Source organism: Teleopsis dalmanni, chromosome 2 (genome assembly GCF_002237135.1).
Source record: "Teleopsis dalmanni isolate 2A chromosome 2, ASM223713v2, whole genome shotgun sequence".
Classification (NCBI taxonomy): Eukaryota; Metazoa; Arthropoda; class Insecta; order Diptera; family Diopsidae; genus Teleopsis; species Teleopsis dalmanni.
Genome location: NC_051847.1, coordinates 132,891,031 through 132,904,610, shown reverse-complemented (window position 1 = coordinate 132,904,610; position 13,580 = coordinate 132,891,031). Strand labels below are relative to the sequence as shown.

Below are 13,580 nucleotides of genomic sequence, written 5' to 3'. Positions count from 1 at the left end.
TGAAATTATTTGCGAAAACTGACAGATTTACTAACACCGCGTTATCGAATCTCAGAATGGTTACAGGCTCCTCGGGTAGTTATGCAAATCTGAGCTCAATTATTGCTTCATCTGATGAAGTGATAAACAATAATCCAGCCAAGGCGTAAATACCTCGAGTTAATATTCGAGTTAATATAGTTTTCCTTTTATAAAGTAAAAGGAAAATTCTTTCTATGCGAAAAGAGGAATTATGCTAACATAATTCGAGGTTGACTTGTTTTAAAAATTGGTGTTAAAACCAATAAACTCTACGAAAATTGTGTTCGGAAGAAAAAACATTTAAACACCGTGTTATTATCACCACGAAGATGATTTATATGTTAACGGCTTTTCTGTATTAAGGTTACTACAATTTGTAAGTAACTAGATATGTGAATTTTAAATAATAAAAAATGACACACATATCTACTAACGATTATTGCATAAAGTGCCCAAACAAAATATATATAAAAATATATTTTTATACATGATACAAGAAAATAAAGAATTTTATAATATTTATATTCCTCTCTTTACAATAGAATAACAATAAATTAATAAATTTATACTCTCATCTGTAAATTAATATAAATAAATACGTATAACCAACAATTAACCACTGATGGGTTTATTTGTTTAAACTTAATTTATTTATATATTATGTAGAATAATATTTGCTTCCTATCATATATAAAATTTTCGAACAAATTAAACAAATAAAATTAATCAAACAATTATAGATTAGTTAAAATTTAAATATTATTTTTTAACAAAACTCCAGAAAAATGTGCGAACATAAAAGTCAAGTACGGCTTTGGGTCTCTGACTCTGAGCTTCAAATTTGGCAGGACACGAGTTCAATTCCTGGTACTTGCAGTCTCCAAAAATTATTTACGAGTAATTAAATACAAGAATTATTTCCAAAACCACTGATGACGAGTATTTGGTAATACTCGAAACAGCTGGTATGATCAGCCGAAAATTCAATTAATTAAAATAATATAAAAATGAATTTTAGTTGTTGTAATTCACTAGTTTTCGGAAAACGTCTTTATTGATATTATTTTAATACATTCAATAAAACATTAAATAATTTTTGAATTGCACCATAATGGAAAAATGTGTATATAATAAGCATAAGTATTTTCTTAAAAAAGAAGCAAAAAAAAAATCGGACTACTACTTACCTTAAATGAGTTCCTTTATGAGTGTGTGTGTGTGTAATAGCATATAAAACGCAGCAAATATTACTCCACCTAAATAATAACTTAATTAATAATAATAATAACTTAATTAATAGATTTTAAGTTAATAATAACTTAAAATCTATTTTTAAATAATTTATTTATTTATTAATATTAAAGTTATTGTTAATATTGGTAATTACTATAAATTTTGCAGTAATACAAAAAAACTATTTTATATATACTTTTTTAATAAGAACAAACCAAATATTTCAAACATAGTCAAAGTTTGCGCGAACCACAATAAAAAAATGACATAAAAATTGTATTCAGGATAAACGCGATTGATTCAATGAAAATCAACTACATAATACAAAAGTAATGCATATCAATTAATACAAATGTATATAAAATTATTTCAAATTATAACGCAGAATTAATTTCTCTTATTGCAACGTAGTATAACACAAATATGTAATAACGGACTTTTCCAATGAAATATAATACAATAATGTGTTTATTATTACATACGCAAAAAATTTTGCTATTTATATCAAATATTAGTATCGGTTTATTTGTAATTATAAAAAGATTATACAAAATATTTTATGCTAGAAATTTGTACATGTTTTAAATATATTGCAAAGTTTCAAATATGAAAAAATGACGACTGATCATCAGATATTTAAAACTGTTAAAAAATGGGTTGCCTTTTACCTAATTAATACTAAACTTAAATAAGGATAAATAAAAGGAGTATTATTTAAAAAAAGCATTGAAAAACGAATCCATCAAATTTAGTGGTTTAATAATACCATATTTACATTACTAGCTTTAGTGAACGAAGTTGATTTCAACTTTAGCAAAGGGTTTTCATTTTGACAGTTGTTGTTTTTATTATCTTTTGTTTACATTTTAATACTTGTGAATAATGTGTTCGTTTATCATATATTTTGATGAAAATTATGAATAAAAATTTAATTAAAATGCTCTTCAGTGAATTTGCACAACAAAATTAAATTCTCAATAATAGATTAAATTACATACGAATAAAGCGTCGTAAAATAATTGCCAAAATATTGCAATTAATAGTGGCAAATAAATGTACAAGGCCAAGAAGTGTTTGGATGTAACTAAGATTTTATGAAATACTTTTTATGAATATGTTAATATAACTATCAAATATTTTTACAGGAGAGATAGTTTTGGGAACTTGATGATCCCAGTAACAGCGCAAATTTTTTCAAGAAAAGCTTTCGTATGAATCCCCAATGCTTTGATATTATATGCAACAAAATTGGAGTTATATATGATACATATTCAAAAGGAATATGAGACCAAAAACTACAGATTACAACCACAGCACAAAGACCTATCCAATGACAACAACAGACAAGCAGAAGAAATAAGAAGAGAAATAGCTGATTGTTTTGATTCTTTTTTATTTTCTTACTAATATTTACATTATTTGTATGAACTAACAATAGTTACAAAAACTATATTATAAATTAGTTAATATATATACAAAATTTTAATTATTAGCATGCATTTATTAAACTTATAACTCAACTACAAAATATCAATTTTTTCTGAAATAAGCCGATTCATGACATCTATATTTTCTTTTTCTAAAACCATTGCTTTTTCTCGTTGTTAGAGCAATTGCTTTTCCAGTTTATTTGATTGGTGCAGCTCTTTTATTAAGTCTTTTAACACATCAGTATAAATTATTATAAATGTTTTTGAACTCAATGCATACTATTATATACAGTTAAACTTTCATAATTTGAACTTCTATAACTCAAACCAAAAACAGTGCACCGAGGTTTTAAAGAGCAAATTACATACAATTCTGCTTCCATAACTGGAACTTCTATAACTCAAATTTCTTTATAACTTTATATATTCTTTAGGAATATGAGAATTTTTGTTTTAGGTATAAATTCATTTTGCTGTTAGGGGGAGTGCCTTTTTTCAAATCAAATGTTTAATTTTTTCTTTCCTTTGCTGCTTCTTTTTACAAATGTCGCTGGCAGCGTGGTTTAAAATAAATATAACAACTTCCAACTTAACTCTTAACTACTCTTAACAATTATATTGAGTTTCGACAATGAAATTTGTACATCAAGTTCTCCTACAGATGACGATATTATTGAGCACTATAGCTCTAAATTACTGGATACAATTCTAAGCGCAACGAAAAGTGATGATGAAGGTGGATGTAATTGTTCATCAGCCTTCCAAGAATGAAATAGTTGATCTCACCAGATTTTACATAAAGCTGTTCCATTAAAATTTAGTGAAGGCCGTACTCTGACATTTTATCGCTCTTAGTTTGCAGTTTACTTCTGTTTTAGTTGAGTTTTACTATGAGAAGCTCGTGGCAAACTTCTATCTTTACTTCCAAAATTGTTTGTTTTACATAGAGTTTTATAATAGTGTTTTTTCGTCATAAATTGCGTCACATTCGACATTAACGCTTATTTTTGTAGTTTAGCATGCTAAATAAAAATCGGAGACGCTTAATATCTGACATTTACAATTAGAGAATCTTATTAGAATATTAAAGATTATGTATTTTGTATGAGAAATAGCAATTATTGTAATACATTTATTGTGTTAAATACGATATTTTAAACGAATTGGAATATATTTTAATACCATTGCAAATAAACTTTCTACTACTTTTTATAGCAACACATTTCTCATAGCAAATAAAAAAACTGTGGTAAATAAATTATGACTTTCTCCCTCTCAATACGCAGTATACTTCAAGCCGGTATTTCCATAGATTTGTAGTAAATTTTTTGTCGGCAGAAAGTTTATTTCCGTGCTCAGTTAATTCTGTGTGATTGGTAAGGGATTTTTTTACTAAAGATATATAATAGTATTATATAAGCAGTTCTTTAAATTATTATTTGATACTTAAAGTTTTGTTTACCAAAAAAGCATTCATGTGCTAATTTTTCTGTATAATCAAAATAATAAGAAAAGCTTTTTATAAATAAGAAGAAAAAACACTCAATAAAATGAAACAATTTATTATCCTTATCGGCACGTAAACTTACAGTAACAATTATAAAAACAACTGCATGTTGATTCCCTATTTGGGTTGGGAGCTGCAAATGTTAGGAAGTAAATAAAAACAATGATGCAGTGACAGAGAATAATGAAAACAACACCAGAACAAACTGGGCAATAATAATAAATAGAAGTGAATAATTAAGTGCATTTTTTTATCGTATTTACATAGCTCAGCTCCTGAAAAATTTATTTCATTTCTTACATTAAAGACGCCTGTGGCAATAAGTAAACATATTTTTAAATGATTGTCTAAATATATGAACATACAATGCCTAAAATCAACCTAAATAGCAATATTCATAAAGTACAATGAAGATGTGTAAAGCAAACATAACATAAATATGTATTGCATTGCTAGTAGATGCGATTAAATTAAAACACCTTTAAATAAACTAAAGCAGCGTGAGATAAAAAAAGTATCGTCATATAAACGTTGTTTTATATGACGATTCTATATGCTCTCGTAGAAACGCCAATAGTATAAAGCCTTTGTTACTTAATTTGCTAAATCGCTGTTGAAGATATGTTTGCGAAATTATCGGTTAATATTCCTGTTATTAACTCTTGAAAATTAATTTGTTGCGAAATTTTACTATCAAAATATAATATTTTAATAATAAGCTAAAAACTTTAATTTTTCCAGTGTTGCCAAAGTAATTTTTAGTAATTTTGAAATAATATTTAAGAATAATATAGAAGATGGTAACACACTTAATGTAAATTCAAATTCAAATTATTTCGAAACAACACAAGTCGAAGCAATTAAACGTCAAAGAAAGTTAGAAACCCGTAAAAGATATAGATTGCAAAATATAGAAAAAATAAAAGAAACAAAATGAGCAAGATACGCGGCAAATAGTAAACAAGAGACAATGCAGCAAATAAAGATAAAGCAAAGGCAAGATACCAAGCAAATAAGTATGTTATTAAAGAACCAAGATATTCTGCAAATAACGGAAGAGCAGCAGTTACAAATGCTGTAAGTAAAGTTGGAGACAGAGCATGATATTAGATAAATAAATATTTTTAAAGAACAATAAAGACAAACTGCAAAGCTAAAAGTTATAAAAGAAGTATATCAGCGGAAATTACGAGGTATACAAACTAAATTAAAACAATTTAATTAAAAGTTAACAGAAATTATGTGCATATAAGATAATAAAACCACTACAGACAATTTTATTGAGAAAAAGAGATGTGAAGGCAAAGATCTGTTTAGCTTCAACATTAATATCAAGTATGGAGTTCCAAAGCGCGTTCCTCCTCACAACAGGGCAAAGATTCTTGTCAGGTAATAGTGGGCTGCGTTACCATCTCAACAAGATATGTCTGTTCTAGAATACAAAATGTCAATTTTACTAGATGGTGATACCCGTCTGTTAAAATGTCAATAGCTAATATGTTTATCACTCAAAAATAAATTGGGTTTTCTGTACACCTTAAACCGGATAGTAACACAAAAGATAAGGTCAGTGCCCCACACTGTCTATTTTATAATTATTATCGGTACAGTACAACTCCGCTAATTCGGATTCATAAAAATTGGGTTAATTTAGATTACTGAGACTCTCAGATTGCGAAATTCATTTGTATGATAAATGATACTCGTAAAGTGTATTTGCAAATAACTATGTGTATATTATGTGCATAACCCATAAGTGTTATTTATTTACGCGACTATTAAACGGACAAGTGATCCGGATTACTAAATTAGTAACTAGTTGATCCGAAATTAATCTACCAAATGTATATTAAGCATTAACTAATTTAATCAGACTACTAGGGAATCCTGATATTCTGACTAGTAGATATCTAATATATTTCATTTTTATAAAGTAAAATTTTTAAAATAATTTGCGCCTAATGGTGAATACGATTATTGTTTATCCACAAGCATTCCAATTATTTTGAGGTTACAATTACTTGCCAAAAAAATTTAAAAATAATAATGTAATATATAACTAATTTTAATTGTAAAAACACAATATTCCATATCAAAGTCAGAATTTTACTTATTGAGTACATCTCAAACACTCAAATTCAGCAATTGCGAATTAAGAATCTTAAGCAAGTCCTATATGAGTAAATTAGTATAAAATGTGTATATATTGTTTTTTCTTTCTTTCTATAGAACATAGTAAATTGCGAGAGAAAATAAAAATGTGGATGCCTGCGGAGGAAACGGCTCTTGTTAATTTTCTTAAAGAAAATGTGGAATTTGAGGTCAGTTAGTTGAAATTAATTTTGTATTAAAAATTTAATTAATTTTAATTTCCAGAAACCAACATCGCGGGTATATTATAATCGTTTCCTTCAAAGTAGCGGTGTGGATGCTGATTGGAAAATTGTACGCTTAAAGGTGTTAAATATGAGAAAAACTTATAAAAAAACAAAAGAATGGTTGGATACTGTAGGAGAAGCTATGGCAGATGACGAATCAGTTGGAAGTAAGTTTTTAGATCCTTTTAAATTGTTAACAGTGAAGTATTATTTTAGTTTAAAAGCTTAAAAAAAAATACGGTGCGATACGAGAAGTACGAAAATTTGAAAGATTAAAAGTTTAAATCGATAAGATCAGTTTAACGTTTATAAACACTTATATGTAAATTATATATTACAAATGTTATTAAACAAATTATTGTTTTCTAGCTAAGAAATTTTTAAAATATCTTTCATATATATTTTTCTTAGCATAAGTGATTTTATTCATGATAACTTTTATATTTCTGAATTTTTCGTGCTGGCTAAATTGGTATAACAGTGTATATGTTATTACAGTTTTCATATATTATTATGGTTAATATATTGAAGAAGAAATATTGTTTTTAAATTTAACACAAAGTAGAAATTTTTTAAAAATGGTATACAATTCCATTCTAGATGCCATACGCAATATGTGTCCTTTATATTATGATATTGAAAAAGTTTTTGGATCAAACTTCATTAATTCACCTACGAAATCAAATAGGTTACAACCTTGTATTGTGAAATCAGAATCAATCAGTGATCAAAATTTTGATGATGCATCTAATACTATAGTTAAAACAGAAAACGAAGAATTTGAAAATGTTTATGATAATATGCAAGGTGCTAGCCAAGATAGAAGTTTTTCATTAACGGAAACTATGTCTAGCCACGCAGAAAATCATTGTACTAAAGATGTTTTCGAAAATAATCATTCTACAAAGTGCAGTGGAGCTTATTTTGGAACAGCCGTATCTGAAATGGTGCAGAGTCATGCAGAAAGTTTAAAATTAAAGAAAAAGAAAATGGACATTGACTCAAATTTTAGAGAAAAAGAAATGCAATTGCTTGAAAGGCAAGTGGCAGTTCAAGAAAAAGAAATTGCATTCAAAGAAATGGAGCTGAAAAGTCAGGAGTATTTAAAGATTTTGGAATTGGAAATGAAAGAAAGAATTGCGATGAAAGAGCTTGAACTTAAGTATAAGAAACAATAATAAGTTAATTAATAATAATAATAATAACTTAATTAATAATATACATATTAATTTACGTAGTTTATGTATTTAATGTAGTTTATGTATTAAAGAAAACTATTTTATGTATTAATTTTATGTATAGGAAAAATTTGTGATTTTTACGATGTTTATCATACGTTTTGAAATTTTTTAAACGTGGTTAATGAGTCTCAAATTACAATAGACGCTCTGCCTTAAACAAAAAATAAAATAATATTTTAAGTGTTCTGATTGAATTCATACAAAAAAGGGGATACACAAACAAAAGGAAACAAAAAATTCCACATGGGCAAATTGTTATCTGTTCACGTAATATGGTAATTCCCAGTTATTGGTTTTATTTTGCTGATCAATCACGTACATGTAAAAAAGAGAACACTCTGTAATTAAAATCTGAAGAAAGAGTTTAATAAAAATAAATAAGTTTATATAGTTTATTATATTATTGTAATTATTAATAGTAATTTTTGAATTTTTATTTTCTTAAAGAAAAGCATAATAATAAATTCTGCGTTTTAAAATAAAAGTCAGAGTGTACCAGTTATTTCTGCATGGAAAAGTAAAAGGCAAATAATAATTTTTATTTTTACAAAATATAATGCGAATTTATGTATATTATATATAGTTTTTTCTTTAAAGACATGATGGATGAATAAATTTTTAAAATAACTATTATTCGGTTCTTATATCTTTCAAATCAAAAATCCTGAAAATGATTTACTTAAGGACTTACCGCGTAAGTTCAGTCTATCTTTGATTACCATTTAAGTTGCACTCTTATGTTTTTAATGGTTCCAACTTATATAGAAAAAATAAATTTCGAAAATGTGTTTGTTCTGTTTTTAATGTTGGCGATGAATAAATGTTTATTCTACGTTTACGTTTATTTTAAAAATGTTAACAATATTAATGTTTATTTAATGTTAAAAGAAACTATTTACAATTTGACAAAACTGTTCTCAAATGAATTGAATAATATAATAATAACAATATTACAAATTGCTTATAAATGAAGTTAGTTAAATACTATGTTCAGACACACCTTAATTTTGCAGAAATCTTAATTTCAAATTCGTTTCAGCGGAATTAATTTGTTTTTTCAATACAAAATTAAGTTTTGAGTTTAGAACGAAATTAAGAAAAATGGTTTTCGTTGAAAAAAGATAAAGTTGAGATAACGGTAAAGTGATAATTTTTGAAAAAATGTCAGTGACAATTAACTTCAATAAAACCAGGAAAATATTTTGAAAGTAATGCAAATTTCTAAATTTGAATATAAAGAAAAAACTGTAACTGTTTATTTAAAATAGAATTGAAAATAATACTTCATATACCTGAAATCTACTAAAGCTAATAAAACTACTGAATGCCATCCTTTATAGTTATAATAATCAGATTTTAAAATTTTTCAGATACAAATGGTGTTTGGAGCATGTAATTTTTAACATTCCATTTGTAAAGAAAAAACATATGATTTCCTTAATTTGGGGCAGTATGAACACATTCGAAATTAACTTAATTTCATTTTTACGAAATGAAGGAAATTTGGTTGTCTAAACATAGCATTATTTAAAATTTTTAGATTAGTGTAACGTAAAGGCATAAAAGTTAACTGAAAGTTGAACAAAAATATATAGAAAAAATTTCATATAATTGTAAATAAATACGTTTAGTACTTTCACCACGTACAGAGTTCTATGCTCATAATAATGAATACCTAATATCGTTACACAACAGTATAATGGAGAAGTTTGAACTTGTTTTTGTACATATCATGGTTCAATCGTTTTTTTAGCCGTCAGATTTTTATATTGAATCAGACTGTTATTACAATCTTAGCAAGTAAAAGCGTGAAAGCGGTCTTACAAAATAATTCGAATAATACAACCCTGTTACGTATGTTTTGACATTAAAATGTCATTTGTCATGAACAAAATTTGTTTACTTTTTTGCCTGATAAACAGTTAAGAAACTGAAAACCTTAAAATATTAATTTAAAATAAATAATCAACTAAAAAATCGCATTGTTGTGATATTACTAATACAAAAATCTATAATAATAATTTTAAACAATAAGTGAACTGTGCCCAGCAGTATAAACTAACTAAAAATCATCCCAACAAGTGACTGACAAAATAAAAATAACAAAACAAAAAAATATAACAAAACATTAGAATGAGATTATGTGTTAATTATTTTAAACTATCATCTATGTTCAATATGAACAAAAATCGAAGCATAAAGTTATATTAGAAATTAAGATTTAAGAATATCAACAAATTGTTACACCAATTACCAGCAAAAAGAAGTACCTCACACCTGTTACAACACATATTATATTAAGCACCTGAACAAACAGCATCATTCCAGACAACGTGGAAGAAGTGAAAGTAGATAAGTGTTTTCACAGTTTTTATTAGAAAGATTCTATCAGAGAATATCTTTTATAAAATCTTCTTTGGATTCTATGTTCATTCAAGCATGCCAGCAGCAAAATGTCTCCAAGTCGAACATTTTGCTCGCAGTTCCAAAAAATGTTGGTTCGTGCATTGAAAATTGTATTTCCCTTTTTTATTATAATTTGGTGTCTCGAAGTCGGAAGTATTTTGTAGTCGATAGTAATGTTTAAATTTTGGTTTTTAAAAATTATCTTTAACACAAGTTATTCTAACAATTTTTAACACTGGATCAAAAAAAATCTATTGAGTCAGCTTTACCAAATGGGATGGGTTATATGTTGTTGATTTCAGCATAAATACTTAGCATTAACATGGATGACGAAACTGTAACAAGTCCAAACTCAAATGCTGGAGTGAGCATATTAGAACATAAAAGGGTTTGCCAAAGAACTAAACCAGAGAGCACAGATATAAATATAATGACTGGCTTAAATACAGAAAATGCAAAAGACCAAAAGTCAATATGTGCGAGCATAGCAAAAGACACAAATGATTTAAACAAAAAGATTATGAAAGATAAAGATATTGTTTATGAACCATCAGAGGAAAATAATCCAACAAATAAACATAAAGCTAGATATGAAGCAAATAAAGATGCTATCAAAGAACGATCCAGAAAAAGGTATGAAGCAAATAAAGAAGCTATCAAAGAACGATCAAGAGCTAAGTATGCAGCAAATAAGGATAAAGCAAAAGCAAGATATGAAGCAAATAAAGATATTTTCAAAGAACGAGCAAAGAGAAAATATGAAGCGAATAAAGATACTATAAAAGAACGATCAAGGGCAAGGTATGCAGCAAATAAAGATAAAGCAAAAGTGGGATCTGATGCAATTAAAGATAACATCGAAGCTTTATCCAGTGCAATATCTGATGAAAATTATAAATTGGAACATGATGAACTTGAGATAGAAACTAAACAAGAAGAAAAGTTAAATACAAATACAAAGCAAAAACCAAGGTATACTGATAAAACAAAAGCTAAATATGAGCCAAATAATGATATTATTAAAGACCTGACAGGAGCAAGATATAATGCAAGTTGTAAATCAGAACAGAATATAGTTGTCAATGAATCTGAAAAAAAAGAAGAAATATTGGAAACAAATTCAGTATTAAGATTGCAAAATGTAGAAGAGATCAAAGAAAAACAAAAACCTAAATATGCTGATAAAAAGAAAGCAAGATATGAGGCAAATAAGGATATTATCAAAGAACGATCAAGAAAACGATATTGGGCGAATAATGATATCCTTAAAGAACGAGCAAGAGCCAAATATGCAGCCAATAAAGATGTCAGGGAACGGAATAGAAGTTATTATAAAGCAAATAAAGACCATATCAATGAACAAAAGAGAGCACGAAGAGCAGCAAAAAGCGATGACACAAAAGCAAAATTTAAAGCAAATAAAAAAATTGCAGAAGAAATTCGTAACATTAAGGTAAATAAAAAAAAATTTTGATGGAATCAGTAATTTTCATCCATCTATTTTTTTTTTCAAAAGCAGAATTTAATTATGTTATTTATATGATCATCTTTTCCAAGTTAACAATTCATAGAAATCCATTTAAATCTTAAGTATATGAGTGACAATCTAAAAAATTTTAAAATTCCAAACTTGGTAACTACCAAAAAGGTATCAAAATCGACTTGATATTAAGGGGAACTCTTCCCTTAACCGTGTTCATTGTAAACAATATATTTCAAATCTCAGCTTTCATGAATCAAATTTTTTTAGCTAATTTATTACTCAATTTATGGTAGTATGGTTCATTTTTAATTATTACATTATTAATTCGTAAGAAAGAATTTTTTCCAGGCTTTTGAAATTTCGTCTTATCCATTTAAATGTACTTTTAAATAAATTTTTATTGAATATTAACAAAAATAAAATATAATCAAAATCTAGTAAATAAGCTTAAACTAAAGACGTGTTTTCGAGTACATGTTCAAAGCGACAAAAGATTTTCTACAATTTTCATAATTGTGTGAATGAAGAATGCATCAGGTTTGACAAGCAGTTTGCTTGTCCATCATATAAAACCGCTATCCTCCATTTTGAGAGTGAGCGAGCGTTAGTCATATGAGCACATAAGTGTCTCTGGAGCGTAGACTCAATTGTCCCTGAACTACATACCCCATCCTAACCCATATACACGTCTTGTAATCCCTTCATGTTTAGAGTTATGAAGGAATTCACACGTTATATCAACAATTGAGAGAAATTCTGAAATAATTGCTAGAGAAGAGAATGTATAAATATATACATGTATTGAATTTTTTAATATATCATATGTAGTAAAATGAGATAGGATGATGCAGATCTGATAATAAACCTCATTTTGTTGAAATTATTAAGTACCTACTTCAAGGTTATGATTAAATTCCTATAATATCGTGTCTGGCATTATTTTTTTGATGAAATCTGCAATGTTTTAAAAGCTTACAACTCCATACCTTTTATTTCCAACGAATTGAAAATATGATTATAGACTGTACTTGTAGTTTGGGTACTTTTTAATGAATGTGCAGCTTCTTTGGATTCCACTTTGCAGAAATTATTTTTTCTTGTAACATGTAACAATATTGAAACATATTTAGTAAATCAAATAGGTAATATGTTATTACTAAGAAATTAAATAACTTTGTTATTTAAAAATATTTTAATGGATTATATATGTTGTTTTTTATTTTCCTTCTTTAGAGAAAAGTAAAATCGAAAAGAAAACTGAAAATGTGGACACCAGAGGAAGAAGCGGCTCTTGTTAATTTTCTGAAACAGAATATTGAATTTTTAGTCAGTCACTTGAAACAAGTTTTTGTTATTATAGAATAAATTCATTTTAATTTCCAGAAACCAACGGCTCGGGTATATTATAATCGTTTTCTTCAAAGTAGTGGTGTAAACGCTGATTGGAGGATGGTTCGCTCAAAGATGTTCACTATGCGGAAAACTTATAAAAATACAAAGGAATGGTTAAATACCGTAGGAGCTGCTAAGGCAGATAACAGAAAAATTAGAAGTAAGTTTCGAGTCCCAAAAAGTTTTCTGTTTTATTTTTTGCTATTTAAAAGTAGCAGTGTTGCCTATACAAGCAATTACAAGCAATGAGAAGTGTCAAACTTGTAAAATTGTTTGCTTAGACGATTGAAACTAAAGATTTATATTTTAAACTTATGGATTATACTCAAATTTTTATACAAAGAAATTACGATTTTATTGTTTTAGATACCGTGCTTAGCAAGTGTCCATTTTATTACGACTTCGAAAAATTTTTTGAATCTAATTCTTTCAATGTATTCCAATTTGATAATATTCAATCAGAAACAATAAGTGATCAAACGTCAAACG

At 26.9% G+C, this 13,580-nt stretch overlaps 2 protein-coding genes across 5 annotated transcripts in view; both read left to right on the top strand.

Annotated features, from left to right (window-relative positions):
* Window positions 1-13,580, top strand: part of LOC119675015 (DNA cross-link repair 1A protein-like) — a 367,032-nt gene that overhangs the window by 45,562 nt on the left and 307,890 nt on the right. The window lies entirely within an intron of this gene.
* Window positions 3,969-7,761, top strand: LOC119675022. 4 transcript variants are annotated; one of them, XM_038086196.1, is made up of 5 exons: window positions 3,981-4,060; window positions 4,976-5,268; window positions 6,421-6,512; window positions 6,568-6,736; window positions 7,170-7,761. In XM_038086196.1, exons 3-5 carry the CDS (start codon window positions 6,450-6,452, stop codon window positions 7,745-7,747), a joined length of 810 nt encoding a protein of 269 aa, XP_037942124.1. In that variant the 5' UTR covers window positions 3,981-4,060; window positions 4,976-5,268; window positions 6,421-6,449; the 3' UTR covers window positions 7,748-7,761. The 4 variants fall into 4 exon arrangements, with proteins under 4 accessions (XP_037942122.1, XP_037942124.1, XP_037942123.1 ...); XM_038086194.1 differs by lacking the exon at window positions 4,976-5,268 and having other exon boundaries at window positions 3,969-4,060; XM_038086195.1 differs by lacking the exons at window positions 3,981-4,060; window positions 4,976-5,268 and adding an exon at window positions 5,285-5,384.

What these genes read in the sequence shown, in the direction of transcription:
- LOC119675022 (XM_038086193.1), top strand. Translation starts at nt 5,529, where the DNA reads ATGGAGTTCCAAAGCGCGTTCCTCCTCACAACAGGGCAAAGATTCTTG. An exon ending in AGGGCAAAGATTCTTGTCAG is followed by an intron (nt 5,581 to 6,420) that starts GTAATAGTGGGC and finishes TTCTTTCTATAG; the next exon opens with AACATAGTAAATTGCGAGAG. An exon ending in AGATGACGAATCAGTTGGAA is followed by an intron (nt 6,737 to 7,169) that starts GTAAGTTTTTAG and finishes ATTCCATTCTAG; the next exon opens with ATGCCATACGCAATATGTGT.